The 13,267-nt window shown below is 38.3% G+C and overlaps 1 protein-coding gene across 2 annotated transcripts in view; it reads right to left on the minus strand.

The window, feature by feature from the left end:
- The window catches only part of NEGR1 (neuronal growth regulator 1), an 836,437-nt gene that overhangs the window by 186,185 nt on the left and 636,985 nt on the right, over positions 1 to 13,267 (minus strand). For both annotated transcript variants that reach the window (XM_053655407.1, XM_053655406.1), the window contains one exon: positions 3,778 to 3,929. In XM_053655407.1, the coding sequence (XP_053511382.1) occupies positions 3,778 to 3,929 (152 nt within the window). The remainder of the gene's footprint in view (positions 1 to 3,777; positions 3,930 to 13,267) is intronic.

Raw genomic sequence — 13,267 nt, forward strand, 5'->3', positions numbered from 1 at the left:
TTAAATCTTAAATTTTTCTTTACTTTGCCTTTTAAATTCGGTTATTCTTCCAGATTCTTGAATATTTAAACCATTTAAAATATTAATAACATGCTAAAGATCAATATTTACATGAAATTAGAATTCACACTGCTCTATAGTATTCTCAGTGGTTTATATTATTTATAATTACACTAAATAAATCATCCTCATGGTAGAAACTGAAGCAAGTATATATGCCTATTGAGTGGTAAGCAATGTTTTTCTTTCAGCATGGAGATAGTAAAAAAAAAAATAAGTACACAAATAGAGAACTCAGGGCACAGACAATGGGGTGGATTGACTGCCACTTGTGGAGATGAGGCAGGGGAGAGTGTGGGGAAGAAGGCGGGACAACAGTAACTGAACAATAATACTCAAAAAAAGAAATAAAAAAATTAAGTAATATTAACCTGAAAAAAACAAATTAGGTGATGTTTGAAAAGCTTATATAGAACAAATCATCTTCAAATGTATTTTTATTAACAAGAAATTGTTATCTTTTATTTAATATCAGAGGTCTCTAAATCATGATAATTCAAAGTTCACAAATCACAAACCTTCTTATTATAGTATACTTTAAGTAGTAGGACTATTATATATCCCATCCTCATTTCTGCAAAATGGAAATGATCATGTCTGTGATTAACTCCACAATATTTGTGTTCTTCAGAGACAGCTTATGGTCTTGGGATGATAGCATAAGTATATATATGTATATATATATATATATATATATATATATACACACACACACACATATATATACACACACACACACCAGGTTTCTATAAAAGTATATGAGATAAGGATAATTCAGCTAACTTTGTTAAACTGAAAAGACAGTGTATTCTCTGTCACAAACATGTTGAGAAACTCCATTTCCAAATCACGACTTTTTAATGCTTATAACACTTTGCTGGTGATTCAGCTCCTAAAAAGCAGTAAAATAATTGCAAGAAGAAACATTACAATAGTTTGTTCTCCCCTCAACTCATCCTTATGTTGGATCTTCTTGTTTTCATTTCTAGTCCTTAGGAATTAAGGTACATTGTACATGTATTCTTTATTTTAGTAAAAAATTGTATCCTAAAATATAGTTTTGAGTAAAAATGTTCTCTGTGTGGATAAAATGTTTTTGTACATGACCACTTACTTACAATTTTATTTTATTTATGTCATGTGGAATTCTTGCTATTCCAAGATGAGTGTCTAAAGAAAATCAATTGAGAGTAAATTCAACCCAAATTAATCCATGTTTCAGGATAATATAACACATTTTATAACTTGCGGCCAAGATGGAGGTATAGGTAGATATACTTTGATTCCTAACACAACCAAAAGAAAGACACCAACAAATTCAAAACCAAAAAATAAACAGAACTGCCAGGAAAATGAAGCTGTATGGAAGTCCAACAACCAAGGAGTAAAAGAAGAAACATTCATTCAGATGGGTGGGAGGGGCAGAGATGGGCAGCTGAGGTGGAAAGGACGCCCAGCAAGGCAATGGCTGGTGGACCAGGTGGTCCCACATTTGCAGGAGGATAAACCAGGAGGAATAATTGGGGGGCGAGACAGACCACATAACCCAGGGTTCTAGCCTGGGGAAAGAAAGCCTCAAAACCTCTGGCTCTACAAACTTGTGGGGGTTGTGGTGGTGGGAGAAACTCCCAGCCTCACAGGAGAGTTTATTGGAGAGACCCACAAGGTCCTAGAATGTACACAAACTCACCCACCTGGGAATCAGCACAAGAAGGGCCCAATTTGTGTCTAAAAAGCCAGCCAAGAGCCAAGCAAATGGGATTGATCCCTACCTAACCCCTCCCCCACACACAGTACCACAGTGCAGTGATGTGGGTTGCCCAGTGCTGGTGAACAATTAAGGCTCTGACACTTACTATATAACAGGCACACTGAGACAAAAAAATGTGAGCCAAATGAAAGAACAGATCAAAGCTCCAAAAACAGAACTAAGTGATGAAGAGATAGCCAACCTATCAGATGCAGAGTTCAAAACACTTGGTAAGCAGAATGCTCATAGAAATAGTTAAGTATGGTTGCAAAATAGAGGAAAAAGTAAAGGCTATGAAAAGTAAAGTAAATAAAAATATACAAGGGACCAAAAGTGAAGGGAAGGAAACTGGGACTTAAATCAATGATTTGGATCAGAAGGAAGAAATAAACATCCAACCAGAAGAGAATAAAGAAACAAGAATTGAAAAACACAAGGAGGCCCTGGCTGGTGTAGCTCAGTGGATTGAGCACAAGCCTGTGAACCAGAGGATTGCGGTTCTATTCCCACTCAGGGCACATGCCTGGGTTGCAGGCCAGTTCCCAGTGGGGGACACATGAGAGGCAACCATACGTTGATGTTTCTTTCCCTCTTTCCTTTCCTTCCCCTCTAAAGATAAATAAATAAATAAATCTTTTAAAAAAAGAAAGTAAAACATGAGGAGAGGCTTAGGAACCTCCAGAACAACTTTAAACATTTTGACATCTGAATCATAGGGATGCCAAAAGGAAAAGAAGAGGAGCAAGAAGTTGAAAACTTATTTGAAGACATAATGAAGGAGAAATTCCCTAATCTGGAAAAGGAAATAGACTTCCAGGAAGTCCAGGAAGCTCAGAGAGTCCCAAAAAAATAGGATGCAAGGAAGCACACACCAAGGCACATCATGACTACATTATCCAAGATTAAAGATAAGGAGAGAATCTTAAAAAGCAGCAAGAGAAAAGGAGAGTTACCTACAAGGAGTTCCCATAAGACTATCAGCGAATTTCTCAAAAGAGACCTTACAGGCAAGAAGGGGCTGGAAAGAAGTATTCAAAGTCATGAAAGGTGAGGACCTACATCCAAGATTAGTCTATCCAGCAAAGGTATTATTTGGAATGGAAGGGCAGATAAAATGCTTCCCAGATAAGGTACAGTTAAAGAAGTTCATGATCCCCAGGACCTTATTACATGAAATGTTAAAGGGACTTATCTAAGAAAATGAAGATGATAAAAAAACCTATGAACAGTAAAATGACAACAAACCCACAACCATCAACAACTGAACATAAAAAAAATAACTAAGCAAACAACTACAACAGGAGCAGAATCACAGAAATGAAGATCAAATGAAGGGTTTGGAAGATTATGAGCAGGGAGAAGAAGGAGGGAGAATGGGAGAAAAAGTACAGGGAATAAGAAGCATAAATAGTAAGTACAAAATAGACAGGGGGAGGTTAAGAATAGTACAGGAAATGGAGAAGGCAAAGAAGTTATATGCATGACCCATGGACATGAACTAAGGGAGAGGGGGATGCTGGTGAGAGTGGATGTACAGGACAGAGGGGAATAAAGGAAAAAGTGGGATAACTGTAATCACATAATTAATAAAATGTATTAAAAAATAAACTTACCAAATATTTGCTTGATAGAAAGAAGATAATATAATACATTTGTAAAAATAAATCAAAACAAGACAAACCCTCACCAAATCAATGGTCTTTATCCAGAAGATGTTTTTCAGTGGGTTCTATTACATATACATTTTTTCTTCTCTCAGCTTTAAGACTTTTTCTAATCATGTGGATACTTCTATGTAGATTATAAAAACTAAACACCCATATCATTTGTGGCCAATTCCTCTGTATAAGGAGCATGTCACATCAGGCTGAACACTAAAGTGAATATATACTCTGTTATGTTTTATCTCTACTGATGAAGAGCAGCCAAGGAGCCCATGGGGGCATTTTGGCAACACTGTTACTTACGGTTGAGAGGCAGGCTCGCATTGGTTGTGCCCAACTTGTTGGCAGCCACACAGGTATAGTTGCCGAAGTGCTCCTGTGTCACATTGGTAACCGTGAGAATGGATCTTGTGCTAAAATTTTGAATAATAATTCCTTGTTGGCCATTGAAGAGCCTGGAAAATAAAATAAATTCTAGGTAAATGTGTATTATAAATGTGACTTCCATTTTTATCTTAGATGGGATTGTAATGGCAACTTATAGACAGTTGTGACCACTCGTGTTAGTATATGAGTATGATAATATTGCAGTTATATTTTTCTTTCATTAGTAGACATTGGCAGAAGAGGGTATATGACAGCTATAGACTGTTCTTCTGGGATTATTTGCACTATTTAAAAAACTGAGCTTATATATACTTGCCCTATTTATACATTGTTTTGCATTCTAGAAAATGAAACACACCACAACAATGGCATTTCATCTGTTAGAGTCAAAATAGAGCAAAATAAATTAAATCTAAAGAGCCCATGAAAAGCACAAACTGATGGTTTCTAGATAAACTGCCTGGGATGCGTCTAGGCCATTGCAGATCATATTATTGAGTAACTCCTGTTAAAGTTTTCCCTAGGACTGAGATAAGGTGGTTCTGAGTTCAGGGTCAACACCACTCTACTGCAGCCCTGCATAACCCAGCCAGGGTATGGTATTGAGGATAGTGTTTGAAGTTGAATCTCATCTCTGCCGTATTTTAGGCATGTTCCTGGGAAAGTCTTTTAACTTTTCTGGGCTTTAATATAGGGCTGAATTTTGTCAGATTCTGCCCAGGCTACCCAATAATCCCCCTGCAGACCTCCAGCAGAGGCCCTCACTCTTAGGTCAGCTGGTAGCGCTTTGCTGCGCCCAGGGTTCACCACGCCCACACCTGCTTCACTTTTCTCCTGAATGGACACTCAGCTGTCACCATCTCCTTTTATCTCTGCCCCCTAGGGCCCTTCCTCCTCACTTGAGCCTGACCCAGTCCTACCCCCTCTCTCTCTCTCTCTGATGCTCCTACATGACTCTCTTCCCTTTCTTTCTGTATGTTTCTTTCCAAATTGTTGGGGGATTATAAAGCCCCCCAAGATTTTTGAATGGTTCTCTCTAGCAGTTTCGATGCACACAAGTCTTTTCAACCCAAATAAAGTCAATTGCCTTAAATTCCTCAAAAGGCACAGCTACATGGACATACTTTATGTTTGAATCCTACGTTGCACTTCATAGTGGTACACTAAGTAAATAAATAGTGTACAGGTCAGTGGATCTGGGTGATGTTCCTACCACAGAAGGATTGGTAAACTTCTTTGAGTGGCCCCTTCAAGAAAATTTCTCTGTCATTATGAGTTCTGCTATAATGAGTATATCAACCAGGTATTAACTTCTCCTTGAATAATGCCTATGTTTATTGTAAAAAAGATGTGCCAATCACACTTTCAACATGCCAAAAGGCATGTTACTTTTACTTCTTTAATATGTTCAAGTTGTCATACTAAATGTTTCTTTAATTTCAAAGATGCTGATAAATGACCTTCCTTTGAGAATTTAGGCTGAAGTCTTTTGCATTATGTTATGCGACTTGTATCTGGATTTAGGTAAGACATACTGCAGTTAAATGCAGACTAAAATAAGAAGCCATGTGTGATTACTCTGGGAATGACATTTCATGTACTAGCTGGATTTGGCTTATCTAAAACTCAAACTTTAATCAGATTAATAAAACTTTGGGTTGAAAAAGTGTTGGAACACTTAAACATGAGCAATAAACCTAATGATCTCAAATAATTTCACCGAAGTTAGGGCATAAAACATCAGGACTATGGCTGCTTCTACTCATCTATCTCAAATTGCAAATCTATCAAAATTTACGGTGAATCCCCACAGTAATTATTGCATATTTTGGTGTGTTATATTAGTAACTCGATTTAAAACCAATTAGTTTGTTATATATTTTAAAGTCACAGTTTTAGTGTACTAAGAGCATAAGCATTAGGGCTCAAGTCAATGTGTTCACATATATGCTACGCACACATGCTCTAGAGGACTCAGCAACTGCCCAGGCTACTACCTCCCTGTTGTGCCTTGTCTTCCACACCAAGACTCCTTTTGTTGCTAGAGACTTGAGAAAAAAGTCAACGTCTTCATTTGGCTAGACTCTGGGGACAAAATCTCAAGGGAGGATATTCAGTTACCTCATGGCACCGTGTGCGTATGTTCCTTATGGCTGTCTTTCTAAGGGGGCTTCCAGTTCTCTAAACCACAGATGTTGCTAAATCATGCATTGTATCCATGTTCTGCATGTCTAGGCTCATTTTTGGCTTCTGGCCAGCAGTGCACATTAGTGCTCTAACCCCTGCTGCTCTGATCAGCCTAACAGGTGATTATGGCCAATAAAAAAGAAAAGTAACTTCCCCAGGGTTATTTTCTTCCCTCTAGGGAAAGCTAGCTAGCTCTCTGTGATTACTGGAGAAACCAAAGCTTCCGTTCAGATATCGTTGGGAGTTTCAGAAATGCTGACTCCTCGAACACCACTTCAGAACCAATCTTTGCCTGGTAGATGGCTGTGGCAGCCTTTGCAAAGCCGACCTTGAGGGAGAGTGACTTCTGCAGTGGAATGAATCTCTTAAGATTGTATTTCTGTGATTTTCCTGCAGGTATCCTGGGAGAATAAAGGGCTTTCTCGGCTATATCAAATCTGAAAATAGTCATTTAAATTGCTACAAAGATGAGTTCTATGCTATGTGATTAGGGTCTAGGCTGGGCGATGCATGATCTTTGAAGGGTTCTGAAGGCCCTTGAGAAGGTCAAAGCTGAGGCTAAGAATCAGACATATAAACACGTGCTTAAAACAAAGGGTATTTTAGTTACAATGGAGACCCTGTTAAGATGAACGTGTCTACTCTTTGTTACTCGATACAGAAATTTGAGCCACACCAAGAAGTCCTATCAGTATGGCCCTAATGTAATTTTACTCCTTGACTAAAAAACAAATAATAAAAGAGCTCTCTAATTGGTGGCACTTTATTATTTAGGAAACAGATTTATTCTAATGCTGTTGGATGTAATTACATTTTCTGTAAATGTAATCATTCTTTGTATTAATAAAAACATATAGTTGGCAAATTAAATTCTTATTCTGGGTTAAAGAAAATCCTTGACTGGTTCCAAGCCTGCTGCACACACCAGCTGGTTCACAGAGGATCCTCGCCCCCCAGATTTTCATCTCCACTTCAGACCTGTTTGAAAGCAGACTTCCTTGCATCAGTGATGTGACGTTTAAAGTGACAACTCAAGCAGTAGTTTATAATGTACCTTTTAATAAAGCCAGAGAACCGAGTTCAGAATATTGCCTTTTTTGGAGTTCTGTATCTTTACTTCCCAAACACTTAATTCTTTTCAGTTCTAAGGGAGTCATTCTTGCATTGACTTAGATTATAAAATGAGAGCTTTTTTTGCTTATATTCTTCCTTTCCCCCAGAAGAGAGAGAAACTAATTTTGTTGAGCTAAAGGTCAAATATGGCATTTTGTTCCTCTGCAATAGATCAGCAGCCCATGGAACTTGCTAAGAAATGTGTGGCCATTTTAAAAAACATATTATTTACTTATTTATTTCTTAGAGAGGGGAAGGGAGAGAGAAAGAGAGGGACAGAAATATTAATGTATGGTTGCCTCTCACGTGCCCTCACTGGTGACCTGGTCCCCAACCCAGGCATGTCCCCTGACTTGGAATTGAACCAGTGACCCTTTGGTTCACAGCCCACACTTAATCCACTGAGCTATGCCAGCCAGGGCCATTTTTATATTTTTACTGGTTTACCATTCAGTGGACCTCATAGCTGTAAGATTCTCCTATTACTCTGGTCTCCTACTCTCTGCCACCAATAGGAGTTTGTTCTATATATAGCTCTGTAATATGAATGTTTGTGTCCTCCAAAAATCCTATGTCCAGATCCTAACCCCCAGAAATAATGGTGTTAGAATGTGGGGTCTGTGAGGGGTACTTAAAAGTGAGGAAGGTAGAGCCCTCTCCAGAGGGATCCCTAAATATTTTTGCTACATAAGCATATAGCCAGAATTTTGTGACCCAGAAGAGGACCCTCACCTTGATCCCAGACTTCCAGCCTCTGGGACTGTGAAATAATTTTCTGCTGTTTCTAAGCTACCCAGTCTGTGGTATTGTGTTTTAGCAGCCCAAATGGACTAAGGCACATGCTGAAGAACATTGACTTTGATCTTCTTCCTTTACCTTTTGCTAATGCCTCAACAGGCCATTTGTTTTGCCAGCTCATAAGTGACACAGCCTGACCAACTCACTAGTTCTGAATTAGAGTAGTTGCTTAGGTTTTCAAGTGTCATGGAAAGCATGCTAATAACTAGTGATATATTTCTGACCGATGCAATGTTTGCTAACTTTACAATCATAACCTCTCTCAGTCAGTAGCTGTCGAGGATGGCCAGGAGAGCACACAACATCACAACAGCAAAATCGACCACACAGCCATTGGCACTGATTGCCAAGATTGTGGAAATAAATGGAACAGCTACACCAGACCTTATCCTTTTCATTTTTTTAAATTCAGCCTCCCTGAACATTTTTGGACTTTTATTTATTACTTGTTTTTCCATGTCAGCAGTAACAATTTCTAGAGATCCAAATTTCAGGTGCAAATAGCTACAGAAAAACTTCTTTGCTAATATAAGAAACATATATGAGAATATCAAGACAACATTCACGATATTAAAATAACTTGGAATAGGAGTGGTAGAAGTTTTCTTAAAAAATAGAACTTTCATAAGCCTAGAATTGCAAGGGAATATGATAATAATATATCATGTTATATAACTGGATAAAATTAATATGGTCTTATTAATTAATCTTTGGGTGTTAGCATAGCATAGAAGAAAGACAGTACAAGAAGGCTGGTAGTTCTTGAATCACAGGAGTCATTTTTTACAGAAAGGAATGTACTTCAAGCAATGGAGTGTAGGTCTGTGGAGTTCTAAGAGGTGGTATGAGCTAAAAGTATAGCTGAAAAAGGTTTAGAAAAAATCATGGGTGATGGTGAGGCAGGTTAGTAAAAAAGTAGAAAAATTTCCTAGAAAGTACAATGAGGAAACTGAGATAAATTGCTGAACAAATGGCTGGAACAACTAAGCAATTAATAGCCACCTGATAAATCACAAGATTCTATCCTCCCTAATCAAAAATACCTAAGAACAGGTGGTATAAATTGCCTTAGACAGGGAGGTAGATAAGAACAACAACAACAAAATTATAGCCAGAGTAATCCAAGAAAGAGGTGAAACTAACCAGAGATTGACTCTAAACTCCATTATATGCTCATTTTAACACATCAGCATACTAAATGACACACCAAGAAATCTAGTGAATATTCGGGTGAAATCTTCCCTGGGACCTCACCTAAAACTCCCGTCTACAGAAAATAGATGAAACCCTCAAGACGAAGGATGCCAGTGCACACTCTTCTTTGAGCATGACCTTGCTCCCTCTCCTCCTTCTCCTCAGGCCTGGACTTTGCTTCTTCTATCCCAAGCTCTATGAATCTTGATAAGACCTATGCCCAGGGGAGTAATGGGCAGTGGTAGTTGGTCCTGGACTTACCCCTGATCTTGTCTCCAGGGGCCCTTCCTTTTCCTCACTGTCCCAAGCTTTAATAAACTCACTCTTGAAATTTTCCTGCATGATTCGAGATCCTGGAGGTCACCTGGCATGCAAAAGGGTCAGACTATGCAGGGGCAGGGCCGGCTTGTAGGAGACCATTCTGTGTGGCGTGGGCCCAGCTCCCACTCAGAGATGCACAGGACCCACTCCCATGGATAGGTTCTCCCGTGGGGAATCAGGCCTGCAATGTACCTAGGCCGCTTTGAGTCTAGCTTTTTGCTAAAAACTCCCTCACCCAGATTTGTGGCAAACATTTACTGCAAAATAACGTCCTAAAATCCATGCTAAACCTTTCAAGGACAAGTGTAACCAGTTCAACCACTTTTGCTCTTTTCATTTGCAAATATCCCTCTTCTGTGATGTAATTAGTGGCATTAGCTCTTTTGTTTTCTGTAAAAGGTAACCACCTAAAGCAACCTGTGCATAGTAAATGAGGACCATCATGTAATGTGCTGAGAAACCCAATAAAGGCAGGTCACAGTAAGGGCCTCGACTTTTGCTTTCCTTGAGAGAAAAAGCCATGCTGTCCCTTTTCCTACACAGGACTCGGTCTGTGTGACTTTCTCATTTCATCCATAATGATGCAGACGCTGCAGCCGGTGTCCGCATCACGGGTCTGCAGTGCCAAAACAGTCTGGTAACAATGGTAGAACTCTGACAGGTCTTAATGGAAATGAAGTTCAACTTGGTCATCAAATGATGATTAATTCCTTCTATGTTTGAAACACTGATTCAGAAACTGGAGGAGGAAAAGACTCATGACATATTTACTATCTAAAGGACCTTGGCTCCATCCACAGATCTGAAGATGAGATTGAGATGGCATAGAGGTCCTTGCACAGCACGTTTCCTAATGCCTTTCTCAATGACAGAGCTTTCACTTACATATATTTTGGTTCTAGATCATGGCTATATCTTTTCATTATGAGTATAAATGCTTTTTGAATGTGGAAAATGTTAGCTGTTAACACATTTATGACTAAAGTAATCTAACATAAAATCTTAACAAAACAAGTTAATGTTAAGACTAAAGGATGCTGAAATTCAGAAAACATTTCAGCATGTTCAAATATGTATCAACTACTCTTCATAACAAGTCCAGGTGGTAAGCATTTTTAGAGCATTTTAGAGATGAGAGAAAAGAGGTTTTAAAAGATTAAGTTAGTTCATCTTGTACCATATGATAAGCGGCCTAACCAAAATTCAAATCTACATCTTCTTACTATTAGTATTCTCCTAAAACACCTGTTGGTATTCAAATGACCAAATACAAGAGAAAATATTGTATTTGCCTTTGGAGAGACAAGTCAGAAATCCGTTCAAGGAAATCAAGTAAAACCAGTGAAAAATACAAATAGAGTGAAATAAAGTATTATTTGGCATCCATTCCAGGAAAAGCCAAGTTCAATCAATGAGGTGAATCTAATGGGGAAGAAAGTCAAAGAAAAATGTAAGGTTCAGTTCAGGGAGCTACTGGAGATTCCCCTGAACCCTTAACTACCTATTTGGGACTAGTTATGCCTGTCAGTGCAGCTTCTTACAGAAGCTGTGTTCAGCTTCCCATGTGGTCAACTGTTCAGGCTCCTCGCAATCAGTCCCCAAATGAGAACAAGAAATGAGCTGTCACCTTCCTCCCTCCTCACAGTACCTCCTCCATCACACCGTACTGTAGCAGCAAGTATTGTTTGCTTTCTTCCCCTGGGTTGACTAAGTATTTGGGTGGTAACAAATCTCTCCCTATAGTATACATACAATATGTAACAACATATTGCATGTTGTGTGTTGGAGGAGGAAAATTACAACCTAGACAAGTGGCAAGAATGCAATATTTTTAGGTAATTCCAAAAGTATTTGTAAAGTTCAAGTGCTAATCATGCTACAGAATTATTGTGTTCTCAATGATTTGGCCAAATCATTGTCATAACATAAAATGCTTCCCTTGGCAATAGCACTTCATTTGTAAGTTTTCACATATTAGTGTGATTACTGATTGCTGTCCATATTGCCCATTAGAATGCAACCCTACTATGGCAAGGTTTCTGGTTGGTATCGTTATTCATTGTATTCCAAGCATGTAGCTAGTGCTGGGTATTTAGTAGGTGCACAGTAAGTAATTGTTATATGTTTGACTGAATAACTTATGTTTTTGCATATTAGTAATTTTTACTTATTTCATTTGTGAAGTGAGAAAAATAAAGCCAGTCTCAAAGTACTGATGTAATAATGTTTTTAAATATATAAAATGTAATATCTATGCACATATATATCAAATGAAGTAGGCACTAGATATATGATAGGTGTTATTATTGTTTAATGATAGAGTCTGTTTCTTAGACAGAACAGATACATTTTCTCTCAGATGGCAGCAAAGTATTAAATATTGAGCACACAGGAAATTATTTTTAAAGAGAAAATGTAGGAGAGTGACTGAAGAGATCATGGCATCATGATTTTAAGATGTGCCAAACTCAGTATCAATTACTTGTGCATTATCAGCCTCATCTAGGCTTTTCACAGATGTGCAGGGATGATAAAAAAAAAGTTGCAAGGAAGAGTAAGAAACTAGAGAGAAATGAAAATTTATGTGAACATGCTGCTATAGCAACCTATTGGGTTTTCGTGTTGCTTGGTACTCAAGGCTCAAAAACAATATGATATCAGTTATTCCTAAGAACAGACTGAAGAAGATCATGCATCACTGTCTTAGCCCCAAGGGGTATCTATCTTTAGTTGCACATTTGAATAAATTAATGTTATTACAATATATTAGGACACTTTAATGATTTAGACTTTATGAGGCTATTTAAAATGCATGTGTTATTTACTTTATCAATTCTAATGAAATCAATAATTTTAGATTAGAGACCTTTGGGCTGCGTTTCCGTGACAGTTTGAATCAGTGCTGGAAAGATACTGCCTTTTAACCCTACATCAAATACACAAAGTCTGCACTGCAGGCGCCACTCCTCTCCCGACTGCAGTGAATCCAGTGTCCCTGACAACCTGGCCTGTGACTGGATTTCTCCCCTCTGCTTGAACTGCTTTTCTAATATCAAGGCGTCCGTGATTTTAATGTCAGATTTCATCCTGCAATATACTAACACAGCCATTTCACAGAGACCATGTTCCCAAAAATGAAATCCTGAGGAGTCCAACTTGAGCCACAGAGACCAGCTTCCAACATCTCTCAACTTAGGGTAGCAGGATGCATTTGTGCTAATATCCTCTAACTGATTTGAAAGTGTATTAAAATAAGAATGACTCTACTTTGTTATTATTACAAGGCTACATAATGCCTTCTTATCACAGAATGCATTCATACAATGGTGAACTATGCATTGATAGTTAAGTTCATGGAGGTACGTTTGGAGAACTTCCTCCAATAGCAAGGAAAAAAAGTTTTCCTGGAGAAGGTGACATCTCAGCTGAGACTTAGGACTAGTGGACTAAGGCCAGCCAAAGGCAACCAGGTCTGAGTGTATGTGTGCAAGGGGCTTTATCAGAAAATGGATCAACATATGAAAAGTCCTGAAAGACAAAGATCATGTCACAATTTTGGAATTAAAATATTTTAGGTGTCTATTGTCCCTCTTGTGAGAGGGTAGAATGAATGAAGATTCATAGCCAGAGAGGTAAACAGGGGCCAGAACCTGAAGGCAGCCTACCATGCCATAATGTGGTGTTAGGGACTTTATTTAGGGACAATGAAGAAACACTGAAAGGATTCAAGTACAGAGTGATAAGATCAGATATTTATTTAAAACTGTATCCATTTAAGGACACAACCATATTC

The sequence above is a fragment of the Artibeus jamaicensis genome, unplaced genomic scaffold (assembly GCF_021234435.1).
Source record: "Artibeus jamaicensis isolate MK-2021 breed Jamaican fruit bat unplaced genomic scaffold, CSHL_Jam_final scaffold_1019, whole genome shotgun sequence".
NCBI classification, from domain to species: Eukaryota; Metazoa; Chordata; class Mammalia; order Chiroptera; family Phyllostomidae; genus Artibeus; species Artibeus jamaicensis.